The sequence below is a fragment of the Hermetia illucens genome, chromosome 7 (genome assembly GCF_905115235.1).
Source record: "Hermetia illucens chromosome 7, iHerIll2.2.curated.20191125, whole genome shotgun sequence".
In the NCBI taxonomy this organism is placed as follows: domain Eukaryota; kingdom Metazoa; phylum Arthropoda; class Insecta; order Diptera; family Stratiomyidae; genus Hermetia; species Hermetia illucens.
In genome coordinates this window covers 11176089-11191158 of record NC_051855.1, presented here as the reverse complement: position 1 = coordinate 11191158, position 15070 = coordinate 11176089, and the positions used below count along the sequence as shown (strand labels likewise).

Sequence of the window (15070 nt, the reverse complement as noted above, 5' to 3'; positions counted from 1 at the left end):
AGTCACTACAAGTGAAATTAATCAGGCATTTATTTAAGACTTTGAAAAAATTGTATTACAGTAATAGTAAGCATTTTTTTTACAATAATTATTCTCACATATTAATACTTTCAATGTATTTACATTTAATAAACAAATAACTTATTGAATTAAAATATTACTGTTAAGCTTAAATGAGTTTTGTTAAGAAGAGAAAAAGAACTAAATTTATTTATATATATGAATTGCAACAAGAGTTACTTTTTTAAAAGTTCACAAGTGGTTTTTCTCGGCAGATTTGCTTCCTTTTTCATTGTCTTTCCCCAGATATTATCGGTTTTTGTCTTTAGCATGAGAAAAAGTTCGCTCTTAGCATTGAATACAAACTCTATACCTTCATGTTATACTATATGAATCCCTTTTTCTACATCTTCCCTAGTCTTATCCCTTTTTTCCTTAATTTGTTTCCGCCTTTTCATGAAGCCACGGGCGAAATATTGGCAACGTTGAAGGATAATGTGTGTCCGGCTTAAGTACCGAATCAGGCCAAGTATTTGTTACATCAGCTCCAGAATTTCTAAATGGATATGTTCCTAACATTATTGGCAATTGGAGCTTTATTTGTTTCTCTAAGGATTTAGGTTCAATTAAAAAGAATACATCATATTGTATTTTAATTAAATGGCATCCACGTAGATTTGTTGGTGGCAATGGAGGAACATATAGTGTTTCATTTTGCCATTCGTCTTTATCACCGGGACGAATTTTATTACGTGATATAACAGCTAGTTCGCGTTTTTCAACTTGTACGACTTTTCCTCGGGCCATATATTCAATCGTCTGAAAGGGGCTTGAAAATATTAAAGAACAAACAAATTGGGTTGGTTTTAAATTACCTCTGTAAGTGCGGCTTTCGTACGCTTGATTGTAACGTTACTGCCATTCGAAACGAAAGCATTTACTGATATACTCTCTCCGGGTACGTATCCACCACGATCGAGTGCAACGCGACATTTGACTGTACCTCCTCCAACACAGGCTACTCCAAGTTTATGTTCTACATCGCACTTGAATGGTTGCTAGAGGAAGGAATCGAAATTACTACATTATTACATATAAGTTACTGCAAAACTAAAAATATAGAACAATATAAGCGTAGGGACGAGAGAACCCGCAAAATGGTATATGGGGGTAAGTATCAGGTACTTTCATATAAAATATCAGGGTTCTTGTCAGTCTTAAAAGTGCTTCCATGGTGAACAGACGTATTTGCTGTGAACTACTTGCTCCAAAATCCTGGAAAGATACGTCAACGACTGGTTGAGCGCGCACTTTGGTCACCTCAAAGAGCAGCATGGTTTCGTGAAACATAGATCAACGGCTTCAAACCTTCTGGTCTTTACCAACTTTGTTGCTAAATGCTTGAATTCACGACAGGCCATAACAGACCATAACATCCTCCCTAAACCTCCCTCCCACAGTCATCTCCTGGCTTTCCTCCTATCTCTCATACTGTTCCTGCAAAATTTCTTTTCATGGTCACTCATTTGGTTCCTTCTCTCCTTCCTCTATATTTGGCCCCCTACTCTTCCTGTTTTTTATCAATGACCTCGCCTCCATCCTCACCTCCTTTACGCAGACGACCTTAAATTGTTTGCCTCTGCTTCGTCTCCGTTGGACTGTGCTCTCTTACATTCCAACCTTGATAATTTAGTCCGTTGGTGTTCGGTCAAGAAGCTAATACTGAATTTCAACAAGCGCCATTGAATGCGCTATTCCCTTAAACCCTCCCCAACATCCTTTTCCTATTGTCTCAGTGGACAACCCCTTTCACTACTGACCTCCTTCAAAGACCTGGGTGTAATATTCGACGATAAACTTCGTTTCAATTCCCACTTCTTTGACATCAATAGAGCTTCCAAAATATTTGATTTTATCCTACGTTCCTCCTCCGACTTTACCTCAATCCAGCCCTCCTTAACACTCTTCAATTCCCTTGTCAGAAACATCTTTGAATATTGCTGTGTAGTCTGGTCCCCCTTCCGCATCCGTGACTGCCGCACTCTTGAAGCTGTAAAACGCAAATTCACCCAGACCCTCTTTCACAAAAAGAACCTTCCCCGGGTTAATTATCCGTCACGACTTCGCACCCTCAATCTCCCCTCTCTACAGCAACGCCCTATCTTCCTTGATATGTGGACTCTTTTCAAACTCTGGAATTGTCTGATGGACTGCTCCGCCAACTCGGATATTACTTCCCGTATCACCTCGTCTCTTAACACACGTAGTGCGGACATTTTTGACGTACCCTTCGCGGAGCTCGAGATTTACTTCCACTTGCCGGTCCTACAATGCCCTACAGCTTGGGTCCTTTGACTCTATTTCCCTCTCTAGCTTTAAGCGTAAAATAAGCCATTCACTTGCTCCTCCCTCTGAGGACAATATGTAATAAGGAATTTCCGAGTGGCAATTTTTGCTTGGACAATGAACCACCTGGTCAACAGGGTAGCAGCGTTGATGACGACGAACTGCGAGCAGAAGTTGAGTGGAATACATCGATACCAACACAATGCCTTGCCGAGACCTTCAATGTATCAAAACCAATCATTGGTCGCGTCTTGAAGAAATTGGAAAAGTGAAAAAGTTCAGTCGATGGGTTCCTTCCTGAAGACAAAATGCTCTGAGTTGAGGTAGCCTCTCCATTGCTGATGTGACATAAGATGGAACCGCTTTTGAGGAGAATTCTAGTGGATTCTCTGTGATAATCGGAAACATTCAGGACAGTGGTTAGATCGCGGAGAAGCTCCCAGAAATCTAGCAAGAGCGGAACTACACCCCGAGAAGGTAATGGTGGTTGTTTGGTGAACTTCCGAAGGCGTCGTTCACTATTCTTTCCTGAATCCCATCGAAACGATAACTGCGGAGTTCTACTGTACATATTTGGACGAAATGTACACAAAATTGCGTTTAAAATAGCCTTCTCTGGTGGATAGGAATGGACCAATTCTGTTATACAATAACGCATGACTGCATATATCCCGTTTAGCCGTGCAAAAGTTACAGGAGTCGCAGTACGAAGTTTTTTTGAGCAAAAAAATACTTGCATTGCGGGAAGTGGTCCACAAATATACGTGGGCCTCTCCAGACGGGATCACTTTCAACCAAATTGACCACGTGCTGATCGAACGCTGCCACCTCTCAGCCTTGATGAATGTCAGAACACTACCTCGTTGGTCTAGTGCTCCGAGCTCGAATTACGACGCCACCTACAATCCTCTATGACAATAAGGTGAGAGTGAATACTGGAGCCATTCACAACACAACCCTCCGTAACACCTATGAGAGGGAAATGGAGCCATTCACAACACAACCCTCCGTAACACCTATAAGAGGGAAATGGATCCGATGGAAGGAAACGGAACGGAAGAATGTTGCATACCGCGTAATGTTGCATTTTCAAAGACCGCGGGCACGCGCAGAGACTTATCACGAACTCCATCAAGCGGAAAAGCGACTTCACAGAGGGAAAAAGGAAGCCTGACAGAACCAGCAAGTCTGTGAACTAGAAAAGTACAGGGAGCAGGGGATTTTACCAACAAGTCAGCAGGATGAATCCCCCCTCATTTCCGACAGAATGGACATATTGGAGCGATGGGTTGAGTATTTTGATGAATGGTCTTCTCCACTACACATGGTTCCAAAGTCCAATGGCGTTTGGGGACTTTGTGGCGATTACAGACCTCTCCAGACCGTTATCCGACTTTGCGCATAACCTTGCTAACTGCCATGTTTTCACGACCTTGGATTTAGCCAAGGCATACCATCAAATCCCTGTAGCTCTAAACGATATTCCGAAAATGGCAATATGCACACCCTTTCGACTCTTCGAGTTCACACGGATGCCTTTCGGTCTATGCAATGCGGCGCAAGCTTTTCAGAGGTTCATCCACTATTTCTTGAGACACCTTAACTTTTATTTTGTGTACTTGGATGATGTTGTCGACGCCTCTTCTTCTGAGTTTGAGCATTTGTAGCATTTCGAATGCATTTTTAAACGTCTCCTTGAGGCCGGTCTCGTACTTAACATTGAAAAGTGCAAATTCCTTCAACAGCAGGTGAAGTTTTTAGGCCACATGATTTTCCTTGAGGGAATCCAATCGGATCCAGACAAGGTTCAGGCCATCATAGACTTCTCATAAACTAAGACGGTTAAGGATCTGCGAAGGCTTTTGGGCATGCTAAACTTCTATCATCGTTTCTTACCCAAAGCCGCACAACATCAAGCGATCCTCAATGCCTACTTGTCTGGACAAGACAAGACCAAAGACTCACGTGTGATTGCGTGGTTTACAGAGGCCGTCCAGGCTTTTGAGCTAGTCAAACGACAGCTAGCTGAGCTACACTCAGCACTTCTGGCCAACATTTCTGCACAATCGTGCGCCAAAGCCCTTTGTCGTAAATGGATCCCACCCTTTGGAGTTCCAGCTAAAGCCTAAAGGCTAAATTACTGCCCAGGGATTGCAGTTCGAGTCTAACCTGTTCTCGGAGTTGGGCAAACTTCTGGGCTTCAAACGCCACCGGACGACTGCGTACCACCCGCAATCCAATGGGATGCTGGAACGCTGGCATAGGACACTGAAGGTCGCTATAGTGGCACACGATGACTCCTCGTGATCGCAAGTGTTGCATTTCGTGTTACTTGGCCTACGTACAGCCCATCGCGAGGAGTTTGCCGCCAGCTCCGCTCCGGGGAATTTAAGACTCCTCGGCCATCGTGTGTTCAATACCAGGTCGGCCATTTCCACGACTGGCTTTTTGCGTTCCCTCCGGACCAGCATGGCAAGATTAAAATCACCCCCACCATCCCGTCATTCTTCGACGAGGGCTGATACCCCCAGAGACCTGGATGTCTGCATACACGTCTTGGTTTGCGTGGATGCTTCACGGAAGCCCTTGCAGTAACCATATGAGGGCCCATTTAAAGTGCAGAACAGAGGGAAGCACTTCTTTAAACTAGCCGTCGGTGACGGGCGCAAGAACGTCCCAGTGCCACACACCGAGTAATGCTGCATTCTCAAAGGACGCAAGAATAGTAGCACAGAACATTCTCAACTTGACCTTGGTATTCAGATAACTGCATTGCCAAATTTTAGAAGAGACAACATCCAGCTCGGTGCTACTCTCGGGAGAAACTACGCTTCCTAGATATACAAATTCAACGACACCTTCGATGCTCTGCAAGTTAATGCAGATAGAGAGAGTGCGATGACCAGTCCGACTGAGAACCTTGGTTTTATTGGCGTTTATCTTCAGTCCACCTCTACTTGTATATCTTTCCAAATTCCGAGCCATTTGGTCAAGGTACATGACCCCGAGAAAGAGCAAATAGATGTCATCAGCGTAATCGAGTTGTTTGAGGAAAGATGTCATCGCATTGATTTCCTTCACGTCCTCCGGAAAAGGCACCATGAAATACGTCAACGATAAGAAGAAATAATATCGGTAACAAGATGGAACCCTGGCTTTCTCGAAATCAATGAACAGAAGGTGAAACAAATATCTAAAGTTCCAAAATGATCCGTATTGTGTTGATGTGACCAACCCATGAGGCTCCGGAGCGGAAACCAGGCTGGTCTCTAATGATCAAGCTTTCGAGATGCTTTTTAATGCGTTCCAGGATTATTTTGGCTGCTATTGCAACGGTTGGGAGCGGGCAGATATCTTTCCGATTATCACAATGAAAACGGGTTCCTTTCTTAGGGATCTTGACAATCATCATCTTCTTCCACTCTTTGAGAAAGGTCTCGGATTCCCAAGATATAATTACAGATCAAATAGAAGATCCTTTTCCACTCTCCACATGATATTTGCGAAAATTGTGCTTGGATTCTTGAGAGTTAAATTTTGATATAGATTGGCTTCTATGGGACAATTCCGAAAAACTCATGCGCACGTCTGTGCTTCTGCGCTTCCAATGGAATAGCATTTCAATCTTCCTGGGACAATTTCCAGCATGGGGGAAAATGAATAGTTGTGGCGTTCATCAGGAACCAGCCCCTTCCGGACCCTGGTCGGGTAGTGTGCATTGAACGGGTATTAGTAGACCGCGCCGCCCCGAGCAAGCCCTGATCCGTCCATGACTTCCGGGATCAGCTAAGCGTAGGCCAAATCTCAGGGATCTGGAGTAGGAGGGTATACCCGTTCCTGACTATTGTGGCCCGCTCCCTTGCACACGATGCACTAGTAAAACTGGCGAATAAAGAAAATATGTGTGTCCGGATGGCCCAAGTGGTTAGAGTAGCGGAAGGCTGGGGTTCAAATCTTCCTGGTGGCAGAGGGATTTACTATCGTGATTGAATGTCGGACACCAGTCGACTCAGTTGTAAATGAGTACCTGAGTCAAGTCAAAGACGCAGCAAGGGCTGAAATACCCGACGGGATATTGGGATGCGCAAACAGAGAAGAAGACTCGAAGAGTGATGCGGTATCTACGACGGAGACGGCAACCCAAACAGCACCATGCAGTGCTGCTGCCGCGGAAAGAGGCACAGTGAAAACTACTGAAACTGACCAGACGGCTTCGAATATAAACTGTGCGGGAGCGCTGTCGATTATTCTTGCGAAAGCCAAAGAGGAAAGGATTATCAAGATGTGCGTGGTAGTTGTGAAACGCAGGCGCTCTGCGAAGTTCCTCCAGAAAAACGTCAGCAAAGGTGTGAAAATGGGCGGGTGGAGCTGGAGGAGTTCTTGGACACAATTTCCTATTGTAGGTGGACATGGAGAGTAAGAGAAAATTCGCGGAAAGCAGAAACAAGCTCCCCCGTTTAAGAACACCGCAAACGCCAAACGGATCGCAGACAGCCCGTTGCAGAGCGACTTAGGGAAAATGGAAAGGAGAAATAGGCATCTGAAGGAGACTTCATTCACTTACTCTCCAGGGCTCAAAAGAAGAAGACGAAGAGGGACAAGAGGCAACAACACGCCGCGCGACTAGACCACCAGTTCTGCTTATTAAGCCGACGGAAAACAAGACCGTTGCGGCAGTCCTCAGCCTTATAGGATCAAGCCCGAAGATAGGAAAACGAAAGTATTGTCACGCAATTCGCGCTAACGAGAATTCACTTGCCAAGATTGGTCTGAACAATCAAAGTCGATGGTAAACGACCAAAAGACAGGCCGAAATAACGGTGACTTGATACGCTAGATGCGGATTTAAAAGCCTCGAGATTGCACCCAGATCAAGGATTCGATAGAGGCGAAACCGATCACGACGAGCCGACCTCGCTTGTGAACGGGACAAAGGCTGAAGAAAAAGAAGATCACTCTCAAGACCATTCGACATTAACAACGGTCTACGACAAAGGGATGCCCTATCATGTGTCCTCTTTAACCTGGCCCTCGAGAAAGTGATCCGTTATACTGAGGTAAATGCAAGAGGTACGATCCTCTTTAAGTCCACTCAACTATTGGCCTATGCTGACGATATCGACATCATGGGAAGAACGACCCGAGACGTACAAAAGCAACTCAGCTTTGTCACCTCTTTCCTGTGTGAAGCTGACGAAGGATGACTCTCCTGACCGAGTGATAGCTTCCTTCAAAGTGACATATCCCCATGACTTCGATGCTATCGTCCAATCCTCCTTTTGGCCACAGGGGGTCTTCGTTAAGCCTTATCAGAGGTCTAAGATTCGTGAAAATTTCCGGCCCGCCCGCCTGCCTCGCCGAACTTGAATGATACCAATAACTATACGCTATTTTATCAAAATTTAAGGGGTCTAAGGACCAAGCTGTCGGATTTCAAACTGTCTGCCTTAGCATTCCAACATCATGTCATCTGCATTTCTGAAACCTGGCTGGATGACATGATTTTAGATTCTGAGCTCCTCGAAGGTTACTCTGTCTTTCGTTGTGACAGAGACTGCGTTGCGCTTGGCAAGACAACTGGCGGAGGTGCTCTAATAGCTGTTAAGTCCCCTCTCTGTGCCGAAATTATCTTTTCCTTCTCCTCCTCCTCCTACGATTCTGTTACCATACGTGTCCTTCCGCCAAACGTATGTCCCTTTATCATATCGTGTGTATATTTTCCCTGCCTAAACCCGCCTTCTCTGTACGAGGATTTCTCCGACAGATTATCAGAGGCCCTAACCGTTTTGTTTCCCTCACTTCCTTTCATCCTCTGTGGTGACTTTAATCTTCCCATGCTTTCCTGGCCCATTACACCTGGCCTTCCCTCCCTCTATAATAACTCGACCCACCCTTCCCTTCCTCTATCCACTTTCATGTACACCTGTGGGGCCCTCCAATTTAAACTTTCTAGAAACCAATTAGATCGCACTCTTGACCTTGTCCTCTCTAACCTTCCTGTACGTTATCTTTCCCAATCCCTTCATGCTCCGTCTTACGTTGCCCCTGACGCCCATCATCCTGCTCTCGAGTTCGATGCTCAGATATCCCGACTCCACTCTCCTGTCGCTCGCAAGTCTACCAAGTTCAACTTTCGTAAGGCGAACTTCGAAGGTCTGAACTCAGCCCTGGCGTCAATCAACTGGGTCTCCCTGCTCTCTCCATTTATATGTGACCAAGCACTCAACACTTTCTATACCATTTTATCTGATCTTCTTCCTTGTTACGTTCCCTCCTCTCCTAAGTGCTTATGCTCTTAGCCCGTCTGGTTCACCACTGAAATTCACAAAAAACTACGTCAAAAACAGACTGCGAGAGAGAAGTTCCTGTCTTCTAGAAACGTTGCTGACTTAGTTTTTTTCAAATCCCTTCGTTCCTCGGTCAAATCTTTAATACGCACAGTCCAGACACGAATATTTGTCCAGCGTGGAAGACTCACTAAAGCGCGGAAACCTGAAACCTTTCTGGTCCCACATTCGCAACTCCCGCTGCCCTGCCCAGTTATCCCCTTCGTCCATTAAATTCTCTGGTTTCTCTGCTAACTCCCCCCAACGATCTTGTGATTTACTCTGCCGCTACTTTTCGTCAGTCTATGTTCCTCCTTCTTCCTCCGAATCCCTCCCGATAGTAGATGTAGCCTGCCCCGCATCGCCTACCATTTCCCTTCTTACTCCTATCCTTGTCGAATACCTCATTGGCGAACTTGATGCCAAGGTCGGACCTGGCTACGATGGTCTTCCAAATCTCTTTTTGATCAAAACTGGTAAGTCCATCTCCCTTCCCCTATCACTTATTTTCAACAAAAGCCTTGAAGAGAATCATTTTCCCAGCTTGTGGAAAGAGGCTCTCATTATTCCCATTCACAAAAGTGGCGATCGTTCGCTTGCCGAGAATTACCGTCCCATTTCCCTCCTCTCTTCGTGTTCCAAAATCCTGGAAAGATATGTCAGCGACTGGTTGTCCGCCCACTTTGGCCAACACATAGTGAAAGAACAACACGGCTTTGTTAAACGTAGATCCACTGCCTCCAACCTGCTTGACTTTACCAACTTTGTCGCCAAATGTCTAAATTCACGGCAAGAAGTGCATACCATTTACACTGACTTCGCGAAAGCCTTCGACACTGTAAATCACAAGATACTTCTATCCCAACTCTTGTCCCTAAACGTTCCCATACCACTTGTTTTATGGCTTGCCTCTTACCTTTCCAACCGATCCTGCCGCGTCTCTTTGGACGGTTGTACTTCCCGCTCCTTCTCCCCCTCTTCTGGCGTCCCACAGGGGTCTATCCTGGGTCCTTTGTTATTTTTATTTTTTATTAACGACCTTCCTCCCCTCCTTACTTGCCCCTGTTTGCTCTATGCAGACGACCTTAAGCTGTTTTTCGTTATATCGTCGCCTATGGACTGTGTTTCCCTTCAGAATAACCTGGACACTCTGGCTCGTTGGTGCTCGACTAATGGTTTAGCGCTAAACGTCAGAAAGTGTCACTCTATTTGCTTTTTCCTAAAATCCTCATCCACTTCTTTCTCCTACTCTCTTAACGGGCATTCCTTATCCTGGTTAAATTCCACTCAAGACCTCGGAGTCACTTTCGACAATAAGTTCCGGTTTGACACCCATTGCCTCGATGTCATCAATCGAGCAGCAAAATTGTCAGGCTTTATTCTTCGCTCCTCCTCTGATTTTGACTCCATCCAACCCTCCTTAGCTCTCTTCAATTCCCTTGTGAGGAATACCCTCAATTATTGCTCCGTGATCTGGTCACCCTCCCGTAACCCCTTGAAAATGTGCAACGTAAATTCACCCGTTCCCTCTTCTTTAAGAAAAGCTTCCCTCGTGTGGATTACCCCTCCCGCCTCCGCTTTCTAAACCTTCCCTTCCTACAACAGCGTAGATCCTATCTGGATCTATGAACATTCTTTAAACTTTCCTCGGGTCTGATGGACTGCTCCGCCGCTGACGAGATCACCTGCCGTCCTGCGTCTTATAACACACGTAACGCAGATATTTTCAACGTGCCCTTCGCGGATCTCGAAGTCTATTTTCATTCCCCGATTCCCAGGCTTTGCCGAAATTATAATGCAAAACAGCTTGGTCCTTTTAACTTCCCTACTTTAAGTAACACATCGTTCAATAAGTCCTGGGACTAGCGTAGAGATGGCGCTAATAATGCCATTTATATACCAAGGTTCAGAAGTACCAACCTTCAGATAAGGTATGTCAAAATTTGATGTAATTCGAAACATAACCAAGAAAGCTATAGTGGTTAAACTGACGCTACCTTTGCAATCGTGAAAAAATGTACCAAAACAAGTTTCGTGTGTTGATAAAACATTGTTTACTAATGGGGGAAAAACACTGTTCAAGCTCAGCAATGGCTTGAAAAGCGTTATCCGGACTCTACTCCGTCGAAAACAACCATTTGTCTGTGGTTTTCGACGTGAAACGCGGTCGTGCTGATACAAATGATGCGGAACGTTCGGGTCGGCCAAATGAGGGAGTAACTCCCGAAAACACCAAGCAAGCATTGAAAATAGTGATGGGTGACCGCAAAATGAAAGTGCGCGAGATAGCTAAGATAGTGCACATATCAACTGATAGTGCATTTACTATTTTGCACCAAAAATTGGGTTTTTTCCAAATGGCTGCCGCGTTTGCTCACAATGGAACAAAAGCAACAACGTATCAATGATTCGGAGAGCTATTTGGCACTGTTTACTCGCAATAAACAGGATTTTTTGCGTCGATATGTGACAGTGGACGAAATATGGATTCACCATTTCACTCCGGAGTCAAGTCGGCAGTCAGCTAAATGGCGTACGACCGATAAAAGCCGCCCGAAGCGTCCAAAAACGCAACAGTCGGCCGGCAAAGTGATGGCGTCCGTATTCTGGGATGCGAATGGTATAATTTTCATTGACTACCTCGGAAAAGGAAAAAACCATCAATAACGACTACTATATGGTGTTATTGGATCGTTTGAAGGCCGAAATAGCGAAAAAACGCCCACACATAAAGAAGAAGAAAGTCATCTTTCATCAAAACAACGCACCGTGCCACAAGTCAATCAAAACGATGACCAAATTCAACGAATTAGGCTTCCAACTGCTTCCTCATCCTCCGTACTCGCCGGATCTGGCCCCCAGCGACTGCTGACTCTTTGCGGATCTCAAAAAGATGCTCCACGGAAAAAGATTTGGCTCAAATGAGGAGGTGATCGCTGCTACTGAGGCTCATTTTGAGTCAAAAAAGACAAATCGTTCCACAAACAAGGCATTGAAAAGTTAGAGAAGCATTGGAATGATTGTATAACCCTTGAAGGAGATTATGTTGATGGATAATAAAGAATTTTGCCGATAAAATGTTGTTTTCATAGTTAGTCCCGGGACTTATTGAACGATGTGTTAGTTTTAAACGTATGATAAGTTTTTTGCTTTCTCCTCCTCCTGAGGACAATAATTAACTGGAATTCTCTCTGTTTGTTGTCCGTTAATTAAATAAATAAATAAATTGCCTTCATCCAGATAGAGCAGGAGCCCGGACGTAGGTCAGGACGCCAGACAGCTTTTAGGGATATCGAATGGGTGGACCTCGGCGCAAAACCGGGATGTCTGGAGTTCCTTATTTTGACAGGTCTAGACCGGATACCGGTTGTTGCGCCGTTGATGATGATGATGAAGTCAAGTTTTTCTCTTCTGTACTTGCTAACTAATCCACAGTTTATATATTAAATAGAAATTAGAATTCCACAAGTCCATCAACGATTACCATAAACGATCAGTTTCCCACAATTTTGTCATACTCACTGACGCCAAACTTATGAAAAACTGACCGTGTATCACCCACATCAGTATTTTCGTTGGGTCATTTTTTGTGTGGGAATAATTCGGTATTACACATTCAAACGACTGAAATCTTGACTCTAAAAATGGTAGTAGCTATGCTGAAAAGCGCCATAGCTTTGTTTTTGGGAGTAAAAAGATAGTTCTCTTGGTACACACCCAGATCAGGGATTAACTCCGCCTTAGTCCTGCTTCTTATTAAATATCTACCACCGTTTATCTATGATCTACTACTCACCGATAATATTGCCTGTTCCAAATTCAGATCGATCGGATTCATCACAATAAAGACTTGATGATTTTTATGTATCAATCCTGTTGGCTCCCTCAATGCCGCCTTACAATAGTATTGTATCCAACCGTAACGCCCCAGGAATGTCGAAGGCAGACCAAGTGGTAGACCCAATTTAAATGGAAAGCTATGAATTCCCGGTGATAAAACTGAAGGTCCTTGATCAGCATCTCCCAATAGTTTCATTCGAAAATCAATGTAATTCTCCTTATCGTAGGTTCGCTCCTGACGGGCCGATCCAACACGCACCACCCCTTCACCAACTACATGAAAATGCAACCCCAACGCTGGAGTATCATCTTGCAATTCGAGTAATACACGTCCTGACAAAAACTGTCCAGGGAAGTAAAGAAGGGATGTGTTATCAAAGATTATAAGAAACTTGAGAAGTTTTCGCGGCATGGTTCCTAGGGTCCTAGGCTGGATTTTGGTCTATGAGATCGGGAACGATAGAGATGGTAAATAGAAGCTCATAGGCGTTTTGACTAGGTTCGTATGTCCTTGACAGTATCTAGACGTTGTCTTGAAGAGATGACACTGGTCAACCTACAAGCAATCGGTAATGCCATTTACTACTATGTTCAGCTTCAGCATCCTGGACGCAAGGATCTTTAAGGTAAATTGCGTATGGTTTTCTAGTGAGCCTTGTTCCAATGTCGTACCAGCCTAACCAGGGAGTTGCTTCATCTAACCATGCATGAAGTAAGCCGCAATCGCGTAGGTATTACGAAATTCCAATGTTTCGTCTCATTTCACCTGCTGATCAGTGCACAGCTAGTCGACGGATATAGTTTATTGCAATTCCGAATGTTGTTGATACGAATTTCAGCTCCTTTTTCTATGGCAGATCTCTAGGAAAGTTTTCGGTATCCACTTGGCCAGATCACATAAATCCCTTACGCTCACCAGCAAACTACACCACCGAAACTTTGTTAGCGTTTTTTATCTTTTCTTCAATGCACACTCAGAAGATACAAGTAACAGAGCGGTAACGCGAAAACATTCAAGCGTGCACGACACCACAACTGGAATCTCGGGCTGCTTCGCTCCAAAACTTACCTGTTGTCTTAGCTCGCATGTGTTAAGTCTTCTCCTACCTTTTCCACCTCTTCACTGTTTCATACCATGATCGGTTTGATCCGAAGGTATTCAACTAGCGATCATGACCATCAAGTTGCTGCTAGTGGAGTATAGTATCGATTCTTTGTTATGAGGAATGAAAGAGGTTACAGAGAAGTTTCAGTTTATGGAACTACAATGTCCATTTCAGAGTACCAAGTAGACACGATCATCACTGGTCTTCCCAATAATGAGATCATCTATCACTCAAGAGAGGTTCATATAACTCACCTCCATTAATCGTTACCTAAAAGATCGATGTCTAACTTCATCGATGGACCATGCTACTAACCATTTGACCATAGTCGCATAATTATCTAAAAAAAACCTCTGAGCTCTGTGGCACGATCCATCGATATTGCTCAATCCCCGATTGAGCTGCAATCATGAGGACCTGAGCCTATATAAGGTAACCTATAATGTGAACATTTATGATACGTAGAAGGTCAGTTACGGATGAAGCATGTTACACGAAAAATGAGATCATACCAACGATCTATCTGTTAACCAAGATCGTATAGTCATCATATGCACTCTTGGATGCCGACAAAATGGAGACTCCGAAGAGCATCTTTCGGGAACAGATGGATTTCTGAGAATTATGTCTTGCTTGAAATGTAATTAGTGTATCTTACCTCAGATGCAAGATTTCAACAAATGAGGAATGTTTAAGTTTAAAGATAAACCGATCAACGCTTCCACAGATGAATATATCTTTTTGTATTTCAGATAAAAGCCAGTGACCTTCAATTGGTAGTGATTTACACCTCCTGATATATTGAGCTGCGATTATACAACACCCTGAAAGCATTTACTTCCAATTAAGAATACTCGTGAATTTATCTTTTACTATTTATCTTTATTTAACCATATCTTTCTCTAGATATATCTGCAAAGAATTAGGAATTTAATTTCCATTGAGTGCTCGTAATCATTTAGTTGCGATAAAAAAAAAAAGTCTGAATAAAGTTTCTTGGAATAAAATAAAACTCTATTCAGACAAAACCTCATTAAAATCGGTTTACTGTCTGTCTGTCTGTCTGTGGTGGAAATCTTCAAAAGACGCTGGCCTGGGTACGCCAAAATGTGGGATTTTTACCCACTAAAACCACCCCCAATTCCCTCTTACCCCGTGGAACCACCTTTAGATACTACATTGTGGCGCACTCAGGGTTAAAAACATTCGAAATTTATTTCGAATGTTGTTAATTCGACTGTCAGATGCCACCAACGGTGTTCTCCGTGGCGGAGTAGGCTTGGAAATGAAATGTGAAAAATAATTGAAGTTTAAAAAGAAAAGTTGACAATGAATTTTCAGTCAAGCTAAATGAATTATTGAAAAGTTTTAAAATTTTGACTTGGAGAGAGTCTCGCTAATTATTCTTTAACTTTGAGAGAGTCTCGCTAATTAAAAATTAACTTTGAGGGA

The 15070-nt window shown here is 43.9% G+C and overlaps 1 protein-coding gene across 1 annotated transcript; it reads right to left on the bottom strand.

Moving 5' to 3' along the window:
* Nucleotides 1-12: 12 nt before the first annotated feature.
* On the bottom strand, nt 13-13586 carry LOC119661036 (arrestin domain-containing protein 4). The gene is made up of 3 exons (XM_038070205.1): nt 12469-13586; nt 876-1058; nt 13-819 (listed from the first exon to the last, which is right to left on the bottom strand). Exons 1-3 carry the CDS (start codon nt 12922-12924, stop codon nt 436-438), a joined length of 1023 nt encoding a protein of 340 aa, XP_037926133.1. The 5' UTR covers nt 12925-13586; the 3' UTR covers nt 13-435.
* Between the last annotated feature and the right edge of the window lie 1484 nt (nt 13587-15070).

Coding starts and splice junctions, on each gene's coding strand:
- LOC119661036 (XM_038070205.1), bottom strand. CDS start 12,924: ATGCCGCGAAAACTTCTCAAGTTTCTTATAATCTTTGATAACACATCC. Junction 1,059..12,468: donor TGGAACAGGCAATATTATCG/GTGAGTAGTAGA, acceptor TCCTTCCTCTAG/CAACCATTCAAGTGCGATGT. Junction 820..875: donor CGAAAGCCGCACTTACAGAG/GTAATTTAAAAC, acceptor AGCCCCTTTCAG/ACGATTGAATATATGGCCCG.